The sequence below is a fragment of the Medicago sativa genome, chromosome 5 (assembly GCF_051527215.1).
Source record: "Medicago sativa cultivar Bolivia chromosome 5, Bolivia_mono, whole genome shotgun sequence".
In the NCBI taxonomy this organism is placed as follows: domain Eukaryota; kingdom Viridiplantae; phylum Streptophyta; class Magnoliopsida; order Fabales; family Fabaceae; genus Medicago; species Medicago sativa.
The window spans coordinates 29360353-29377800 of record NC_140753.1 but is presented as its reverse complement, the minus strand read 5'-3'; the positions used below and the strand labels follow the sequence as shown (position 1 = coordinate 29377800).

At 32.3% G+C, this 17448-nt stretch overlaps 1 protein-coding gene across 1 annotated transcript; it reads left to right on the top strand.

Annotated features, from left to right (window-relative positions):
- Positions 1-765: 765 nt before the first annotated feature.
- LOC146921613 (replication protein A 70 kDa DNA-binding subunit B-like) lies at positions 766-4768 on the top strand. Its single transcript, XM_085714968.1, has 7 exons — positions 766-1039; positions 1634-1748; positions 3215-3312; positions 3417-3590; positions 3691-3762; positions 4355-4471; positions 4551-4768. Exons 4-6 carry the CDS (start codon positions 3438-3440, stop codon positions 4382-4384), a joined length of 255 nt encoding a protein of 84 aa, XP_085571094.1. The 5' UTR covers positions 766-1039; positions 1634-1748; positions 3215-3312; positions 3417-3437; the 3' UTR covers positions 4385-4471; positions 4551-4768.
- Positions 4769-17448: the final 12680 nt, after the last annotated feature.

Sequence of the window (17448 nt, the reverse complement as noted above, 5' to 3'; positions counted from 1 at the left end):
GAGACGTAGCGTATAATTCTGGAATATTTGCTATATTCGCATGTTTTATTGCTTAAATAGAATTAGGGCGTTACATCTTCTAGTGAACATGTGTGAACCTTTTTGGTCGAGCATAAAGTAGTTGAATGAAAACTCATGTGTATTCCAAGGAGATCTTACACCATAGTTAGAGTGTTATCATGTGTAGAATCTTTCATCTTATTTTCCATGCGGATTCAATTGATTTTCTTATGAAAATTTTCTTAACTTGTAGTCTATGATTTATCCCCGGCATCTCTTTGTTTCTAAAAAACTATTTCATTTTGTATGATACTGCACCCTCCTTGAGTTGAATTTATTAAAACCTTGAGTTCATTCCTTTGTTGACTAATGTGACCCCTCTCTAAATCTTCGAAGGTATAAATTCCTCTATTCCCTTGGTTGTGATTAATGTGATTCATGAATGGGTCCTTCGTGGAGCCCTGGTTGTGGTCCATCATATATGTATGTCTCTATGCCTTATTCGTCTCTTCATCTGAAACCATAAGGTGGTGGTCGTGCCATTTCCCTTCTATTTCAAGGAAACCCACACTAGCGTTGGGCGGCTTGAAACACACACTACAAGAAAATGTCATATATGCTACCGAAGACATGCTACGAAATTTGTCTGTAGTTAAAATCATATGGATTGGCTTCCATTTGACTATCTAATTTTTTTTTCTCTCTCATTATAACTAATTTTATATTATTATTTTTATTATTTATTATTTATTTTTGATTAATCACATTTAATTTTTTTCTCTCTTTTTCCCAAACATTTTTCTCATAACTGTAACACAGAAACACGCGTTCTCTTCTATCGCTCTCGATCTTCATCATTCAGAAACCACATCAATGATTCCTCATCCTCTTCCATGGACGCTACCGATCTTAACATTCGAATCTCGCTTCTTACTCCGATCTCCGATCTGATTGTTCAATTTGACTTCGCCGTTCCTCCATCTCCGATCTATCATCATATGGAGATCAATGTCATCATCTTTCTGTTTCTGAATATCTAGTTGAGTTTCCATTTCTTATATTTCATTTTCAATTTTTCTGCTTATTTACAACTAAGTTTGATTTCATCTATGATATAAAATCTCGGATTTCTTCAATTTCATCATGATTTCTTCAATTTTTAGATATTCTGAATTAAATTAGGGTTTATTTGTAATATTTCTCTTTTGTTTGGAATCTCAATTTCTACCTAGTTTATATTCAATAATTTTGAGTGAATTCCATTTTTGTGGACAATTGATGAATATGTGTTGTGCACCCTGTCGTTTTTATGATTTACAATATTCTATAATTGTAGTAGAGAGCTGATACTGTCCTAATTAGTGAGGCACAAGAGAATAAAATTTGAGTATTTTTGTTGATTCGATGATCTGAGTGTTGATTTTGTGTTGAGTCATTTTACTGTGGTTAGGATAATCGAATAGGAGTCATTGGATTAGGTTTTTTAAACTAAAATTTGAGTTACTAATTTGTTCGTAACGATGCTATTTTATTTATGTGTTGAGATGTTTACGATTTTGTTTCAAGTGATATTTTTTTATTTGATGTTGTGAAATTGCTGATTTTGGTTTTGAATGGTTTGTTGCAATTGCAGCTTGTGAGGAGCAACAGTAATAGGTTTACACCATCGCAGACTGACGAACAAGCACATCAGTTGTCTTATCTGCAAAAGCACTTGGCCTGTGGAGGGGGAAAGTGAAGAATCTCTGGTTTGTTTGTTTACTGTGTGGCTTCCATGAGTTTCTGACTTTGGCCGCATTACTTTGTTTTTCGTATTATATTCTTTATAGTGTGTGTATAGATACCTATATATGTTCAAATTTTTAATTTTTGGAGAAGAGTTGGTTAGAATAAAACCCTAAGGACATTGTGAAGTTATCCAATAGCTTAAGTGTTTGCTCTATGTTGTTGTGATTTTACTGTACTTCTATGTGTATCTAACACACCCTAAGGACATATGGAGTGTTAATGATTGAAATATGGGACAAAACCAATTCTGGTTATTGCTGAGATTGGGCCATATGCAATTTCAGTTTTGTTGTTACTTGCACAATGGTTAATTTAGGAAAATCTATTATGTGATTGGTTGCTGTATAATTAAATGATTTAGGACATAACCATTTTTGCGGAGAAGGATCATTGTTTCAAGGTTGTGGTGTGTCCAGTCAGATACCATATTTTCCTCTATCATCCAGTGTTAATTTCATATGCCGACCATTCAAATAAGTTCTTTACACTGGGATTGTGAATGATGAGTTGCAGGTTGAAAAGTGCAACGATGGTCGTTGTCGTCTTGTCAACGGGTTTGGGGTTATTCTCCCTAACAGTTACTAGATCAAAGCACGAGCTTTGTTATACCATATAGAGTTAGATAGAAAATACTAACTAAGCTGCTAGAACTTGGGAAACAAAAATACAAAGAGTCTAAGATGCAACACTATAATTTAAATCACATAATTTGTATCTAAATCTAATTCAAACTATTTCTCATTGTTTGCTGTTGACACTGTTATATACTTAAAACAGGGCATACCCATGTTGCAGAAGCCTTAATTAAGGATTATTTATATTTCCCTGAATTCTCAATTGTCTCTTAAGTTTTAAGTTAGTTTGTTGCTAATATTAATTTTTTGTTGTCTCAATTGCATTTCTACCAATTAGTAACTAAAATAAGAATAGTGTGGAGGATCACTAGTCAAAATTGAGTTGAATAAACTCCAAATTGATTTGTCCTTATTTGAGTTTGTTTTCTCTTTATTTGTTTCTCTAGTACACCTTTATTGCTATTGAATGTTGTCACTTTGATAGATTATTGTAACAGTAAATAGCTTAAAGTTCTTATGATTAGCTTGTGTTGACCATAGACGTTAAAGTAAAATAGTACAAGTTGTCACTGTTGGTAAAAATCATGGTTCAAACCTTTGTGCTTTTTTGGCACTTGAGACAATGTATATATCCTAGAGCATTTACACAGTTTTTTTTTAATTTTGATTCCTCTATCAGAAATATGTATTGCTCTGTTCATGTGGTGCTAAATATTGTTTTTGTTTTCCATTTGCAAGTGAATTTTGCTAACTTTATTAGGTACAATGAAGTATTTAGTATTCCTATGTTTAAAGGCATTGATTTAGCTTTTTTAAGTGCTAAATATTGATTTAGTATTTCTATGCTATAGAAGAAAAAGCCATGATGGTGATGATGGTACTTCAATTTTATTCAGTATCTGTGCGGACTCTTGGAGCTCCTTTTGTTGCGAGCTCATGTCAAACATAGGTATCCACCTCTACACCACTTCAATTTTAGAATTTGAGTTTTGTTTGTTTTAAATGATTTTTTGGTGATTATTTATTTATTTATTTAATTTAATGGCGTTTCAGTTCTACTCCTCGAGATTGGCCATGACCCGTAGAGTGCGTCCTCTTGTTTCATTGAATCCTTATTTGGGTGGTTGGACAATCAAGGTCAGTGTTACAAGCAAGGGAACTATGCGTACCTATAAGAATGCTATAGGAGAAGGTTGTGTATTCAATGTTGAACTGACTGATGAAGATGTAAGGAACAAGTTATTTGATTTTACTTTTTTTTAATGTTGTGTTGGTTTTTAAGCTAGGGGGTGACATGTTCTGTGATTTTGTTTTGAAATATTTTCAGGGTACTCAGATTCAAGCAACTATGTTTAATGATGCTGCAAGGAAGTTTTATGACAAATTTTCTATGGGAAAGGTATTTTACATTTCAAAGGGAACTTTGAAAGTTGCTAACAAGTAGTTCAAAACTGTGACAAACGAATATGAAATGACTTTGAATGAGAATTCTGAGGTGGAAGAGGTTGCCAATGAAGGTGTTTTTACAATAATGCATTCATCTTCTTTTTTGAAGCGATAGAAAGTCATAGGACACTAACCCTGTTTGAGTATTATTTGTAGTTTAAGATTGTGATTTTTGTTTGCAATTTATCAAGGAGGCTATTGTTATAATTCAAAGCAGTGACGATGTGTCATGTTACCCTGTCCGAATTCAAAGCTGACTCCTTTGATTTTTTGATTCCACGAAGATTTTTTGTGTAAGCTATAAGTGATTTTCAGAATCGTGTAAAATAAAGTGATTTTCAGAAGTTATCTTAGATTAACATGGTGAATTCACAAACTAATGTTCCTATTTAATGTAGATAAGGTGCCTGGTAATTCGTTTTCTATGGCGCCAATGAATGAATTAACAAACTTTCAGTTTTCTTTTCTCTCTGAGATTCTCATGATGTGCAGATTGATTTTTACTGTTTGATAACCAATTTTTAACATTTATGTGTTTTACTTAGGTTTGCTCGTTGGTATTCCTTCAACGTTAAACCAATGCCCTGCCCACACTCCAAAGATCCTCCCTTGTGAAGAAGTCTAGGTAGAAGCCTCAAGAGCGGATGAGGGTCTTGACGGATGTAAGTCTCTTTGATTTATATTGAGTAATGAAATGTCATATGATTGTCACTTCGTTGAATATTATTTGCTGATTTACAGGCCTTCAAAACAAGTGAATATAGCTCTGAACCCATGCTACGTAACTGTGGAATTTCTATAACTTGTTTTTTCTTTTTTCTTTTTTCTTTTAAGGCATTGTGTTTAGCCTCTCTTGATGTTGAATTACTTGTATGAGACCTAATTTGTTATCAATATATTTTGAATTTCTTGTTGTACTCAACTAAAGTTTCTTATTAATTGATTGGTAGTTATTTAAATGTTTTTTTTTAATGTTAAAAGGTCCTAATTACTAAGATTCATTAAAGAAATTCTTGTTAAATTTCTGCTGTAGATTTGCTATGGAATTGCTACGACAAATCTTAGTTTTGTTGCTGTAGATTTGTTGTGAAATCGCTATGATAAGTCATGGTTAATTTACTGCGGAAAATTAACTTTGAAAGCATTTTTGCTGCGGAATAACTAAACATTTGCTAGGATTTTTGCTTTACGACCTACGGATTTACTAAGAAATATATCCCTAGCAAATTTGTCTCTCAATCCATGCTACGGCCGAATCAATAGGTATTCCCTAGCATATCTCTAGCTAAACTCGTTTGCTAGGAATTAGCTGCGAATTAACTCCGGAAATGGGCGTAGCAAATCACATATTTTCTTGTAGTGACATTTACGATCAAGAGTCGAGAAAAGTAGAGGTGGGAAAATGACTTGTCCATTAGAGCGAGACATCATCTTATGCTACTGCTCATTCGTGCATGGATTCCTTGGGGAAGAAAGGAAAAAATTATGCTAAAGGTTATAAGTCACTTCGTCTAGATGCTCGCAAGTATGGCTAAGTAACTGACGAAAACTTGAGTTAAAAGTCAGACATTTTTACTAATCATAATTGTGTAAAGATTATCTTATAGAAAAAGTATAATGGTAATTAGTGCATGTATCACAATTGATAGATTATGTAAATGAAAGAGCTCATTACTTATAACGATTTCAGTTAAGGCATGCTTGAAGTAACAACCTCAAGAGCTTTAGATCTTTCACATACCTTGCAGATATTATGGCCTATTGATGCATCCTTCTCTTGTTCGGCCTCTAGCATTTTACTCTCAGCACTCTTCTCCGAAATATTGCTAAAATCATCCACATTTTATAAAAAATTAAAAATAAAAATTGATAAAGGGTAAAAATTATTAGGATTTAATTGTTTCATACCTACAGTGTAATATATATTTTTACCTTGTCAATCAATCACAATGGTTGAATCATTGGTAATATTTGATTTTAAACACATCTACCTTAAAATTCATACAAATGGTAATTTGTGATTGATTAATCGTGTAAAAAGTTTTACACTAACTGCACAATAAAATCAATTTTAAATTACTCTCATACCTACGGTAAGAGAGTTATGTGCTTATATATTTTACTATACCTTGGTACTGGTATTTGTTGAACCATATTGTCCAAAATTACACCGAGCCCAATATGCTCCTCTGGGTAATCATCTTTGTATCGAACCTAAATATCCAAATTAATTCATATTAATGTTCAACTTTATTAATAACAAGTTTATAGAAAAATCAGCATTTTATAGAAATTTTAAAAGAGCAATTAAATATCATATCAATGACTAAAGTGATCAAGAAATATATTTTAAGCAACATAGCTGTAAAACCAACACACATCAAGTCTTAAAAAAAAAAAATACTTACATTACAACTAACATTTGTCATTAAAAAAACTTGTTATTATCTAGAATTAGCTTACAGATATAACGAATCATATTTTAATTATTTTTAGATAAATCAAAGAACTCTTACTTTAAACAGATTCAGTGAGGGTTCATAAGAAATAACAGTTCCAAGAACTTTAACTCCTTGAAATTCCATGTAGAGATTACTTCCGATGATTTTATTGTACTCTATCACAACCTGCTCTTGCTGGGGATTGCTATTTGCATTTGTGTCCTGTACAAAGAAATCATATAAAATATAAAATTCTTACATATAATTTTAATTAAATTTTTTTAATCCAACATAATTAAGATCTTTGACCCTAAAATGACGCCACAATATACCTCTACAATTAAAGTCTTTGCATTTTCTATAAGAATAATCTTCGAGTCAGTTGTGGCACCTCCATTTCTTTTATTTTATATGGAGTTAGATTGTCTCCCAAATGCGTGACTCAAAAAATCATCATCAACTTCATTTTATGAGGAGAGTCATACTATCACTATCCTAATATCTTTTAAATTATTTGTAAGTTTTAAAGAGTGTAACATTGTAATGCACACCCGTTTTAATCCATTTTAACAAATGAAATGTAAACATATAACATTCAATTATTGAACTAACATCACTTAGTTTCCATCAAAAACATGCAAGCATGTAATATTTGTGGATAACTGTAGGCTTAACCTCAAACCGACCCTTAGCCTTTGATCCTAAGGATCCCCTCTTTTCGTAAACCCTAGTGTATTCTCGTTTTCACCTCTCATGTGTTTCCCAAGTGTTTCCACCCGTTAATCTCTATCCAAAAGGCACCAATCCTTTCTCAAGAGTCCTCTATTTCAGTTACTCAAGATTCATAACTTTCCACACACTCTTGTTTAAACTGAAAACTAACGCCTTGTATATATAGGCGTAACTCAGCTTGTCTGACACTTCAAGAAACAACCTTGTGGACATCAAGACTTGTCAAGCATTTAGGTAAAAAAAAGTGAAGCAACATGCTTGCTTGCTTGTCTTGCACCTCGGGAAATATCCTTGCAGCTCATATGTCTTGCCAAGCAAGAAAACCTCCGTATATTTATGCTTTTTTGATTAAAAATAAAAGGAATGGCATTGAGGAGGCAATTTCTTTTTCCACTCTTTTGCAGCTAGTGTTAACTCTACAAGTATATAAACAACTGTTTAATTTATCATATGCAAGTAATCAATGGCATGTATCGTTACTCTCTCTATGAAATCAACACTTCACTCTGATATCTTCACTCGTCAATGTAGTTAACCGGTGCATGTTCATCCTCAATATTAGTGAACATAAGTTACTTGGTTTAATATCGTTGTTGCCTACCTAAATTCTTCCCAATTGTATCATGTATGAATATGATGCTACAATTTGCTTGTTTCTCCCTTGCCCATGAGAGTATTGATTTTTACTTTTTTTACAAAAGTATTAATTATATATATAATAAGAATAAGAAATTACAGATAAGCACAAGCAAACACGATATGCCACTATGCGTACTTTGTTGCTTCTCTATTTAACATAATTCCTTTTGGAAAAATACAAAATTAACATGTACAAAGTATAAACTACATAAGATATTCTGACATGTAAAACCACTTGCTGTATTTGGAAATTTACCTAGCTAGATTAATTACTGTGATTTAGAACTGTTTTTCAAATAATAACGTATTTCAAGCAGTTGGGTTCCCTCGCACAGCCTGTCCAAATTACTTGTGGTTGCATGAAACTCAATTCCCAACCATGGCCATGAACATACTTTCATGGGCATGGTTGGGAATTGAGTGACTTGCACCCACAAGCAATTTGGACAAGCTGTGCGAGGTAACCTAACTGCTTGAAACATGTTATTATATGAAAGAGTTCTAGATTACAATAATTAATCTAGCTAGGTATACAGTAGGTGGTTTTACTTACATATCAGAAAGTCTTTTGTAGTTTGTACTTTGTACATGTTAATTTGGTTTTTGTCAAAAGGAAGTATATTAAATAGAGTAGTGAGAACGTAACATATTGACACATCATGTTTGCTTGTGCTCGTTTATAATTTCTTATTTTTTTTAACAAGAATTTCTTATTGTTAATATATATATATCATTCAATATTTTTGTAAAAAAAAACATTTAATACTCTTATTGCAAGGGACAAACAAGCATATTGTGCATCATACATGATACAAGAATGTCTCTTATCCATAGATTTTTAATCAGGAAAATTTTTATGTTAGGAAACAAATATATTAAACAAAATAACATGTGTTCAGAACTATTGACGAACGAAGATGAACATGCAATGGTGTAAGAGTCTTTGGTTGGATCTTCAAAATGTTTAAACTAATTTTGCTTGCTCCTGGATTTTTATTGGTGACTGAAATGTTGTTCTAGGATCTCATGAGAAAAGAGGATGCAAGTTGCCTTTGCTAATTCCCTAACTAATATCCTCTCCAAAGGTAAGGAGTTTTCTTGGAACAATGGTAGGTTGGGAAATAGATTGACTGCTCAAAATTTAGGAATAAGCACAAAACAAAATTCTGTTATAGAAGCATTTCTTACTCCATGCATTGTGAAACTTTTAATCTCACAGGTTTCAGTCAAGTAAACTTGCCTTTTGTCTATCAATGGTGGATTGTACCTCCTAGTTTCATACATTATTGGTATACTAGGGAGTTTTGTTGTATCCCTAACTTTAAGTTTATTTCTTAATTGGGTTTGGCATAGTCCCCCAATTTATATGATTTTCGTTTACTTTAATAAAATTGTTTCTTTCATCTAAAAAACTCACTATTTTTTATCTGTTTTATACGAGATTTGAACTCTAGAAACCCTTAAAATTATCAGATTAAGTTATTCTCAATGAGCTACACTTCATAGAAACTTGTAACAAACAATTCTATCAATGACCTAATAATAGTAGTTAATTTATATTAAAAGCATGCAAAGCACGTAATATTTGTGGATAGCTTTAGGCCTAACCTCTGTTATTTCACAATTCCTTGTAATAGTGTTGAAAGCTCCCTTTGAAGAAGACCCACCTTCAACAATAAATAAAACAAAGTCTAGGTATTAGTAGAATAATAAATCATAACAAGTTGAGAAATAAAAAAAATTCAACACATAATGCATTATAACTAGACTTTTCAACAATATAAGCAGTAGCACTTTGTCAAAAAATAATAATTAAAATTGATTATCACAAAAAAAAAAAAATTAATTGATAAGTGTTTCTTTTCATGAATTTATGTTTTTCACAAGGTATATGTTTGTGGGTACAACAAACACAGTGTTGGAAGATAGGGGTGTACAAAACCCGGTTCTGTCTTACGACCCGTTCCGACCCGATGTAATGGGTCGGGTATGACTCAGGCAAAAGAAAACACAAACAAAAAATATGGGACATGACATGGACAAAACAAAAACAGGGACTAGGTTCGGGTTATCTATTCGTCTCAATTTAATTTGAGGAAAAAAGTTTTTTTTAAAATTAGTTTAAATACTCTCTGAGTCGGTGGTCTCTCACAAACTACTCTTTCACTTCCACAAAACTCACTTTCTATTTCGAACCTCAACCTAGAGTTCACTTCAGACGCCATTCCTCCTCACCTTCTCTGATTCACTCTCATGTTGTCACTTCTTCAACTTAGCCTTACATCGTCACAAACCTTTGTTTTTGAGTGACGATTGTACTCTTTAATTTATGCCCCGTTTACTTCAAACGCAATCCCTCCTCACCCTCTCTGATTCACTCTCATGTTGTCACTTCTCCAATTCAGCCTCACATCATCACAAACCCTTGTTTTTGTGTGACGACTGTACTCTTTAATTTATGCCCTGTTTATTTTGGTCATATAAAATAAAAATTGTATTATGAATCTCTATCAATATTTGTCCAAGGCCTAAGAAATGAGGTTGAACAAATCATTGCTTATATATTATTGTGGGTTTGCTAAGTTTGCATTTCATAAAATCTTATTCAAAGGGTCAGCTTAAGCATAAGATCAAACAAACCATTCATTTATACACAATCTGTATTTTCCTCAAATTTATATTGTGGGTCTTAGTCATGTTTTTTACACTCTGATAGATACATCATCTTACTTTGAGATGGCTATGCTTATCCATAAATCAATGTACATTTTAGTTTGCATCTTAAAAAAAATAAAAATTTGTTCATTATAAAATATAAGTATTTTTAATTATTTCAAAAAAAAAAATTTTTTTAATGGTCTCAAAGGAATATTTCCCAAGATTCTAATTTGATTAATTAAGCAAGAAAATTGTCTCCAAAACACTAACTGAATTTTCTTTATTGTGATTACTAATTTATTTGTCTCACTTTTGATCTAGGTCTCTATCACACACGCTATTCCTTTTTTTAAAAAATTATCATATAATTTTTTTTCTTTCGATAAAAACTTCAATAATATGATGTTCTCGTACAATAAATCAATATCAAAGGAAAGAAATTAATTTTTTTTCTTGCACAAATATTCACAGTTTAGTCGAACACAAGAATCAAATCAATATATATGAAACTTGTAAACAAAATAATAAATCAAGAGAATGTAATTCATAAAATATATCAAAATTGAATAAAATTGTACAAATCGAGAATAAATATCATCTATTAAGGGATAAAAAATTATTACCTCCAAAATCATAACATTGTGAATAATCATTGTCGCCCATTGCGAATTAGAGCTCTTCTAACCCTAAACAAATTCCACCCAAGAACCACAAAAATCAAATTTGATTACCTTGATTGTTAGAATATCCAAAACATAGACAAATAGAAAATTTATAAAAATGAATCACGAGAAACATGCATAAATATTATAAAATTGGATTTCTTTTGCTTGTTTCACAAAACATCTTGAAGTAATTAAAAAATCAATTTTTTTTGTGGTGGCCGGGATTTGAACACCGAACCTTGCATATATTATGCATTGTCCCTACCAACTGAGTTAAGATCACGAGGACAATTAAAAAATCAATTAATAAAAAGCTATCAACCCACTACCCAATGAATTTAAGTATACTTCGTTTATGCGAATTCGATTTGATTAGGCATCAGAATGTGTTCGATTAATCATGGCAGTGGACAAGCGTCACAAATAACACGATTAATGCCATAACATAGTTCAAGTAATACTAGCTATGACCCATGACATGTATCAATTTTTATTTGAACTAAATTAAACAAGCAATAAATCAATTCAAATCATCTCAATGGCAAAACCTGAAATAAATTGAATAAGCATCAATAGAATCGATTTTATGCACACAAATAAAGATACACAAACTTGATAAAGAAAGAAATAGATATGTAATCGAAGTATTGTTAAAATCCAAACCTCAAGAATCGATAAACAACCTACACTTACACCTATGGATCGATCTAGTGTATTAAGCTTCCATTACAATAGGTTTGCACAAAATATGTATTATGAAAACGGCGGAATGAAAGATGGATTTTGGATCCAACAATTATCCTTATTTATACGGATAAACAGGAAACCTAATATCGTTTAGGTCTAGATAGATTGAGCATGAGTTGGGCTTTAGATATCAGCCCACAATACTATTGGCCAAAATTTGTAATCAACTTTAGGTCTTTAGAGGTGTGCATTTTTTTACAAGTATGACTTCCAAAATGGGCTTTGGGTCAAACATGAAACTTGTAGCTCTATTCCTTTCATTTCCAATGCTTATTTGAACCCCTCAATCAGATAAATGCATCAAAATTTATGGTTTACATGGTGAATAGGGGTCAGAACATATTAAATATGCTAAAAATATTATATTAAGCATAAAAAACTTGAAAAAGGAAAGAATGCAAGGCTATAAAAATGAGCAATAATGCACAGATCAAATTCTATTAAGGACGATGTCTATGGTTTGGCTTTGAAAATCACTAAGTAGTTTCATATGGTTGTATTGGCCAATAGGTATGTGCCACAACATCAAACATAGGCTAAGTTAATTTAACTACACACTAAAAGAATGGGTTCATTGACATCACACTTAAGGGTTAAGTGTTGGTGTTTCCAAAAACATTGAGTATTTATGGGTGGAATAACTGAGTGCAAGTAAACACATTCTAAGTTATAGTATAGAAAGATATCAATTCCACAGGGACTACGGCGCTATAGCTTCCTCTAGCTTTCTGAAAAATAACTTACTTGCAAGAAAATAAAATAAATCATATTTGTCAAAACAATAAAAAAAAGATAACATGTTGGGAAAACAGTTAAAAAGACTTAGAAGTTCTCAAATATGGAAATGTGGTTTAAACAATGAATTAGTTATGACGGAGCTTCACTACGATCTATGGAGCTATAAATTTCTATGGATTCATACCTACCTGGTGGCCTTTGAGGTATGTTGACTTAGCCATCATGTTAAGCATGGGAATACACACCTCCACCGGGGTACAATAACAGTACTTAACATGCAACATTAGTAGGTTAGGTCACCAGTAGCTCTCCAACAATCGAAGAGGTTGAGCCTGGCATGTGACAAGAGTCATAGTTAGATCTCAACGCTTCTCATGGCTCCTCCAAGATCTAATTGACATTCAAGAAGTCTCTCTTGTTCCCGCCACCTTAACTGATATTAAACGAAAGAGATGTTGAATATCTCTATATTACGAGACATATTTTGGATAAAATAAGTGTTGTGAAAATGTTACATGTCTTTTTCATTGGATTATACTACACATATATTAGTGCAATCGAAGTACGTATTATTGTAAACCAAAAGTTTGCGAAATTAAGTTTTTTGTTGGCGATTGGTTGGATCATCTTGAATATATTATGATGCGAAGAAAAAAATAGTTAATGTTATTTTTATGGATATGTTTTGAATAGGCGGAAGTTTCTTCAAATCTAATAACTTTTTTGAATTACTAATTTCCAAATAAAGTTGATAATTTGAGGAAATGAGTCTCTAATTTCATGATACTCGTGAATCAATACAAGCATAATGATAATGTGAACCAAGTAGATATTTTATAACTTCAATTGATGCATCAATTATGGTCACATGTATGTTTATTGTTAAATCACAACCAGAAATTTGTGAGATTATTTGACTAACATCTCATTTTCTTCATTTGATAAGTATTTAGCGTATACAAAAATTGATATTGAAATCGGGTTAGATATGTTCATCTTTAAAAATGGGCTTGAAGATTCATTCATTAGACGTCTAATGATAACTGTACGATTAATACTTATAATATAAGATTTTTCAATTTTGTACTTGGGAATATAAAATTTGCATTGTGAGACATTGATTCGCATACATGCATGCCATCCCTTAATTTACAATTTGATTTTTGGTTTATAGGCTAAAATTTCTCATATATGCATTTTTTGGATGTGTTGTGTATGATTCAATTGCTCCAATAATTCAATTGCTCCAATACAATGCAATTAGAGTAGTTGTAAAAGAATATTGGGAAAATATATTTGATATGAATCTCCTTTTTTTTTTGTTACTTACGAATCTCCATCTATTATAAAGTATATTTAGTCAATAATTGGAAGCTTGTTTACAGCCAAGTAGGATGATTGTCAATTGATGAATTAATTTTCATTATTATGGGGAGAAAATAAGCAGTTGAATATTTGAACTAGAAGTTCAAATGAATCAATGAAAATAAATTATTATCATCTCATCTTGATCCTTGTATAAATTAATGTGAACTAGAAGTTCAAAATATCATTTCATCTACAAAAAGACGCATTTGATGTGAAATTAAACTAGCTTTGCAAAGCGAATGGTTTTTGGACCAGTAGCCCATGCATATGAAGATGCAAAGAAATAAAATGATAATCATAGAATATTTATATAAAGTTTGACTTATTGTTCAAGAGAATTGGTGAAAATTTACTATTAATTTTGAAGAGACGTATTCACCTTAAGTGAATTAGAGTACATTATCATACTTAATTAACGCTATCACCGCATTAAAGATCCAATATTTCTTTGAAGGAAGCCTTTCATGACTAACTTGTTCTTTTTATATAAAATGCACCGAAGGTTTTAACTTTATCAAAGCATACAATTCAGATTTTTGAATATATTATTTAATCAAATAAAATTTTAGAAACATGATGTATAATATTCTTAAAGAATATTTTCAAAAATAGAGATTTACAAATGATATCATTTTTCCACTTGAAAATAAATCTGAGAATTCCTGAAGAGATTTTTGATAGCTAATTTTTTAAAGATAAGAAATTGATATGAAGCTGTAGGGAGGATAAATATTTATTTGAGATTATAAGTTGAGTATTTGAAGAATATCACTATTGTTTATCATAAAGTTTATATGTCAAGTTGCTAAAATCATATTTGTCGTACGCTCCAACGGTTGTAAGGCGACTAGATGTAAACAAAGACGGTTAAGAACTAATTGCTCCTGAAGTACCGAGTTTTAATTCAATTAAAGAAGAATAATGCACCTTGATAATTATTTATGTTATCATATATCATCTGTTATTTTAAATATGCATGTTATTTGTTTGATTTTCAACATTAATGTGTTTGATTGAGGGATATGATTTAACACAGAAGAAACTTGTGGTTTGTCTTTCGGAAGAGTGATGCAACAATCATTTGCATTTCTCACTAGAAAGGATATGATCTTCAGAAGAATGATGATGCAAGCAATCAATAAATTTGTTCGCGTGATAATCTTGCAAAAAATTTCACAAAGCCACTCCCAAGCATAATTTTTAAACAACTGATTCAAAAGATTGGTCTTCATCGTCTGAGATATGATTGTTTGATTGACGGGGAGATATAAATATATCTTGCACTCTTTTTCCCTTCACCATGGTTTTGTCTCACTGGGTTTTTCTGGTAAGGTTTTTAACGAGCCAGATATATCAGATATTGTACACTTTTTCTTTCACTAGGATTTTTTTCCTTGTTGGGTTTTTTTATCTTAGTAAGGTTTTAATGAGGCATATCCTTCATCCAAGGGGGAGTGTTATGAATAATGTTGATATGATGTGGATGTCCAGGGTTCATAAGCTTTCTATACTCCTTAATTAACTCCTATGAGTAAATGTCTTTACACATTATCATTGACATTTAGTCCTATTACTCTTCATACACTTGTAACTGATAACATTTGTGTTCTATAAATAGGACATATATGCAATGTAAAGAAAACACTTGTGAAATAATACAATATACTATCATGTTCTCTCTTTCTCTCTATTCTTTTATACTTTACAATATCTTGTATACTTTTGATCAATTTCATAACAAATAGTTTAATATATTTGTTTTTTTTTTTTTGCTAAGCAAAGAAGTAGGGAAGAAATCAAGAGGCAACAGAAACATCCCAACTAGGTTGGCACCCAATTGAAACCTCCATTGTCTACCACCTACTCTATATATATTATTAAAAAAAAGGAGAAAATAATATGTACAAGAGGGGGGACTAGGCAGGGAACCTTAGAAAAAAAATGCATGCAACCATGAAACTAAGGAAACCGATAGCTCGGCAAACCTATATGGTCACAAAAAAAAACAGCAGACAAAGAAGAAGGTGTTAAATCTAACCAAAGAATACCCACAACCGCATGCCCATATTCAGCTAATTTATTCGCACAACAGTTTCCCTCCCGATAAATATGGGAGAAAATTGCTTGGAGACCCAGATGAAAACAGTTATGCCAACGGTCTCAAAGATGGAAAGGAACAATATCAACATTCTTAAAAGCCTGTACCGCAGAAGTCGAATCGTTTTCTATCCCAATATGGTGCCAAGAATGAGAAGCCTCATATTCCAAAGCAAGAATAATACATGTCGGCTCCACCTCAAAAGCAGTCAAATCACCAAGATTACTTGCAAAACCGCCAAGGTAAGTCCCTCGATGATCCTTGAAAATACTTCAACAAGAAGCCAAACTACTTGTTAGGGAACCGTCTGTATTAACTTTAATCCAACCAACAGTGGGGGGTTTCCAAGTGACCACTATAATTTCCTTGAACCGCCTATAACCTGTGGAAACATTAAAATTATCCAAGAGTTTTATCTTCCTTACCATGCAAGCAATAACAACGAGACATGTTGCCACTAAGCGCCACCATAGAAAGAATAGTGGTTTGTGCCACATGCAAAGTCACCCTGTTCGTGCTGAAGCGAAGGATGTTTCTAGCATTTCAAATAGTGTGGACTGTATGGATTATAGCCGCAACAAAAACAACCCGCACTTGCGAACTACACGTAGCCGGGATGCAATCCAAAACCGCGAATGTGCTATTCAAGTCTATAGAACAATGCAACCGAGTCTCTAACCAACGCCACAGATGCTTGGCAAAATCACAAGTCAATAATAAGTGGGAGGACGTCTCATATGTAGTGTAACGAAGAACATAAATATACACCAAAGTACAACCCCGATGTTGCAAATTCTCATTAGTCGGAAGATTACGGTGCATAAGGCGCCAAAATAAGCTAGTCCAAAAGGGGCGTCACCGGAAGTATAATGTTGTGAACACTAGCTGCCACCCACGGGTCCATCATAAAACTATCCGGCAAGTGCAACTTTCCATCAATAATATAATCATACAAGGTGTTAGTCAAGTGTTGGGATGGCGAAATATTAAAAATTGAAGCTATAGGGGTGCCAAGCCAGTTATCGAACCAGGAAAAAAATGCATGTACCATTTCCGATCAGCCAAAAAGAAATTATCAAGGACAGGGTTCTTATGTTCCTTGACCCCGTGCCAAACCGAAGATTGAAAGTGAGGACGCTTTGGCCCTGTAACGACCCGATTTTAGGATTTTATTTATTTAAATGTTTTATTAATTATTTAATTGTTTGGTGTGTTATATTTGTTGGTTAATTGGATTTTAGAGATATTTATGGTATTTTAGGGATATCCATCAAAGGATGGTAAGTTTGTATGACTAGTTATGTTTGTCATGTATATTACTATTTTACAAACTTGTACGTAAATCTTAGATACCATGTTTTCTTGTCTTGTGTTTTATCTATGTTTTTAGATTCGGATGAAGAGGAGTTCATGGCTGAAGATGGACTGTTTATTTCAACTCTTTGTGCAGCAGGCGATGTAGACGCCTTTATTGTATCACGAGTATGGTCTTGTTTTTATAGCTAGTGCGTCTTTTGCGGTCTTATCTTTTGAGTCTTTTGATTTATGATGTA

Excerpts from the sequence above, each read along its gene's own strand:
- LOC146921613 (XM_085714968.1), top strand. The coding sequence starts at position 3,438 with ATGACCCGTAGAGTGCGTCCTCTTGTTTCATTGAATCCTTATTTGGGT. Across the intron at positions 3,591-3,690 it reads TTGAACTGACTGATGAAGAT|GGTACTCAGATTCAAGCAAC; the intron begins GTAAGGAACAAG and ends AAATATTTTCAG. Across the intron at positions 3,763-4,354 it reads ACAAATTTTCTATGGGAAAG|GTTTGCTCGTTGGTATTCCT; the intron begins GTATTTTACATT and ends TGTTTTACTTAG.